At 61.1% G+C, this 3,260-nt stretch overlaps 2 protein-coding genes across 2 annotated transcripts in view; one reads left to right on the top strand and one right to left on the bottom strand.

Moving 5' to 3' along the window:
- IFT172 (intraflagellar transport 172) overlaps positions 1 to 1,232 on the top strand; it is a 39,118-nt gene extending 37,886 nt beyond the window's left edge. The window contains exons 47-49 of the mRNA XM_031065042.1: positions 1 to 65; positions 759 to 847; positions 1,075 to 1,232. The exon at positions 1 to 65 is cut by the window's left edge and continues 21 nt beyond it. Of these exons, the coding sequence (XP_030920902.1) occupies positions 1 to 65; positions 759 to 847; positions 1,075 to 1,164 (244 nt within the window). The 3' untranslated portion in view covers positions 1,165 to 1,232. The remainder of the gene's footprint in view (positions 66 to 758; positions 848 to 1,074) is intronic.
- Positions 1,233 to 1,487: 255 nt separating this feature from the next.
- KRTCAP3 (keratinocyte associated protein 3) overlaps positions 1,488 to 3,260 on the bottom strand; it is a 2,710-nt gene continuing 937 nt past the window's right edge. The window contains exons 2-5 of the mRNA XM_031065041.1: positions 2,758 to 3,071; positions 2,422 to 2,556; positions 2,035 to 2,126; positions 1,488 to 1,860 (exon numbers count right to left, since the gene is read on the bottom strand). Coding sequence (XP_030920901.1) covers positions 2,043 to 2,126; positions 2,422 to 2,556; positions 2,758 to 3,071 — 533 coding nt within the window. The 3' untranslated portion in view covers positions 1,488 to 1,860; positions 2,035 to 2,042. The remainder of the gene's footprint in view (positions 1,861 to 2,034; positions 2,127 to 2,421; positions 2,557 to 2,757; positions 3,072 to 3,260) is intronic.

The raw sequence follows: 3,260 nt of genomic DNA, 5'->3' as shown, positions 1-3,260 counted from the left end.
CACCTACGAGGCCTCGCTGGTGGCAGCGGGGACAGGGGTGGCCTCCCTGCCCTGCCTGCTCACAGGTGAGCTCCAGATGACACAGTGCCCTGCAGGGTGGGTCTGGCAGGAGGTCTGGGCTGTGCTCTGACAGCAGTGGAGGGACTGTGTGGCTGTGGGGCACCAGCTCTGCTGGAGGAGATCGGGTGTTTTTACTCTGGGGGGTGAGGGAGCACTGGAACAGGTTGCACAGAAATTGTGAGAGCGCATCCTTGGAGACAGTCAAAAGCTGTCTGACACAGCCCTGGGCTGGGGTGGCCCTGCCTCAACAGGAGGTTGAACCATACAGACCCCAGAACAATTCTGAGCTCCGACACTCTGTGGCTCAGGGGTGGCTCAGGCTGCCACAGCACAGTCAAGAATGGGCAGCACCTGGCCCTGCTCTGTAGTGCAGGACTAAAAAAGGGTCAGAGAAGGGGGAGCAGGAGAGGGCCACCAGGAACAGGGCTGTGGCTTGAGAGTCAGAAGCTGGGTGCCATTGTTGGACCTACACACGTGGGTGTCACAGCCCAAGGGCAGTTCAGCCTTAATCTTAATTTGATCCCCCCCACTTTGAACACCCCTTCTCCATTTTGGTCTCCTAGAGACCAAGGCAACATTATTCCCCCTACACACTGTGCTGTGGGGCAGCCCCACACAGCACAGGGAAGGGGTGCCCCAGGTGGGGGGATGCTTGCTATGGGGCTCAGCTTGTTCTGAATGTGTCACTTTGTGCCCAGGGTACCCAGTGCTGGGAAACAAGATTGAGTTGAGGCCAGGCCGAGAAGTGAAGAAGGATGTGTGGTACAAATTCGTGATGGCTGTCAAGGTGAGCCAGAGCCCCCAGGCAGGGAGATGGGCTGTGGGGGGGTCCAGCCCCTCGTGCTGGCAGTGCAGCATCCTTGGGCGAGTCCTGGTCCCAGGGCATTCACTGCACTGACAGTGCTGCTTGCTGGGCATCACCAGACCCAGTCCTGCCAGCCCACAGGGTGCCTTCAGGCAGGGGGCACAGGGGTGCAGCCCCCTTCCAGTGCCAAGGCCTGTCTCTTTCTGCAGACATCCCACAGCCCAGCAGGCCAGGATGTGATCGAGTTCCTCCGACGGTGGTGTGGGGGACTCCCAAGCACCAGCTTCTCATTCCAGTGAGCAGAACTAGGGCAGCTTTCAGGCCTGTTCCTCAGCACCTTCCACATCCAATAAACATGTTATCTCAGCCCTGCAGTGCTCCTGTTTGCCAGGGGATGCTGGGCCCAGAACACTGCAGCTGCTGGGCATGGGCTGCAACCCCCGTGTCTCAACCCCCCCATCCAAGAGTGACTTCCACACTGAGGCCACAGGTTTGCCACCATCCCTGTACTTGGGGAGTGCCAGGCACAGGGACAGGCTCACAGAGTAGCTGCACTTTCCTTCCCTTGGCATGCCTTGTTCCCAACCAGCACTCACCTGGCAGGGCCACTTAGAACAGCCAGTGTAGAAAGGAAAAGTTTATTTATTCAAGAAAACTAGAGATCTACACCGACGGGATTCTTCCCTTTCTGTTCCCCGACTCATCTGAGCACAGACACAGCCAGCTGCCATGCCTGCAATGGCACCAGGACTGCCCACCCCCATCAGTGCTGCCAGAAACCAAGAACCTTCATCACACCAGGAAGGGCCCAGCAGCTCGGGGCGAGGATGGGAGAGCATCAGGGGCCCACGGCACCTGCTGACCTGCAGGGTCTGTCCCAGGTGGGCTGGTGGAGCTGGGGGCAAGGCACATCCTCACCCCTGCAGCCCACTGCAGGAGCTGTGACACCACCTTGGCCCCAACCTTGCTGGATCACAGCGCTCCTGCAGCACCACCTGGGAGTGGAGGAGCAGTGTCAGTGCCAGGCTGTGCTGCAGGGCCCAGCACCACTGACTCCTCTGCCCATGTTCCTAGCAAGAGGTGTTCTGGGGGGCTGGTGGGGGCATGGGCCCTCTTGATGGCAGAGTCTGCTCCCCCCATCCCAAGCATGGCCCACGTGGGGCACTCACCTCTCCAGCTACACTGGAGAGTCAGAAATTCCTGCCAGGAGCTGCTCCCTCTCACGGAGTGGCTTCTCCACAGCTGTACTTGGCCGGGCCAGCTAGAGAGAAAAAAAAAAGACAAAAAGTAGTTAGGGTGGCAAGGACACATGATGGGCAGTGTTCTCACAAAAAAAAAGAACAGGCCTGGCTACCAGGGGATGAAGAAGAGGGTCCCTCTGCAACTCCCCATGAAGGGGTGCTGGTCTGGCACTTAGGCTGGCTAGAAGAGGTTCCAACTCAGCATCCCCCCTACTGCTGCTGCACAGCCTCCTTGTTCCCAGCAGAACCCAGCACCTTGCAAGTGCAGCACAAAGGCAGCAATCACAGGGGAGGGAGATCCAGGGAGATTTGTACCTGCTCTTTGCCATAGCTGTGTGCACAGGGCCCGATGCCCCGGAAGACCAGAGCCACCAAGCAGCTCCTGCCCGAGAGCACGGCTTCCACAGCTGCCAGCAGCAGGGAGAGGAACCAGAGGGCCAGGGCTGTGTCCTGTGGGGCAGGGGGTCACAGGAACGTGGGCACTGCACCAGGCTGGCTGAACACACTCAGCAGAGACTGTGTGGACAGCAGGGGGAAAGAAGGGGGAGAGGGAGAGAGAAGGGGAGTGGGAGGGAGAGTGAGAGTGAAACGAAAAGACGAGAGGAAGCAGGAAGAAGCTGCTGGGAGGAGTGGGGCTGTGCAGTGACTCACGTAGATGCGCGTGGTGTTGAAGGGACAGTCGTTGGTCGCAATGGCTTCACGGGCGTCCAGGGGCAGCGCGGAGCTGTCGCAGCCCCGGACCAGGTGCGTGCCCCGGCTGTGCACCGTGAGGGCGAAGGCCAGCGCCAGCCCCACGCTGCACGCCGTGGACAGCAGGCAGTTCAGCAGAGAGACGCCCAGCAGGGTCCAGTGCTGCAGGACGCAAGAATACGAGTGGGATGGCAGGAGCTTGGGGAAACGCTCGGACCGGGCACCTGTGTCCGCGCTGCGCCGCTCCCCCGAAGGGCACACAGGACCTCTCGCTTCTTCCAGGACGGCTCAGCCACGCCCTCGGGTGAGGCTCTCGCACCTTTCGCATCCTTCCACCCCCTGTGAGCTCGGTACCGCCGGACGCCCCTTGGCTCGGGCTCCGTGGAGACCCTTGGCCGGGAGCCCCCAGCCCGGCGCACCCCGCCCCGTGCCCGCCCACCCTGCGAGCCCACGCGGGACCCCCG

The sequence above is a fragment of the Geospiza fortis genome, unplaced genomic scaffold, assembly GCF_000277835.1.
Source record: "Geospiza fortis unplaced genomic scaffold, GeoFor_1.0 scaffold1103, whole genome shotgun sequence".
NCBI classification, from domain to species: Eukaryota; Metazoa; Chordata; class Aves; order Passeriformes; family Thraupidae; genus Geospiza; species Geospiza fortis.
The sequence above is the reverse complement of the archived record's forward strand: the minus strand, read 5'-3'. Positions and strand labels throughout refer to the sequence as shown.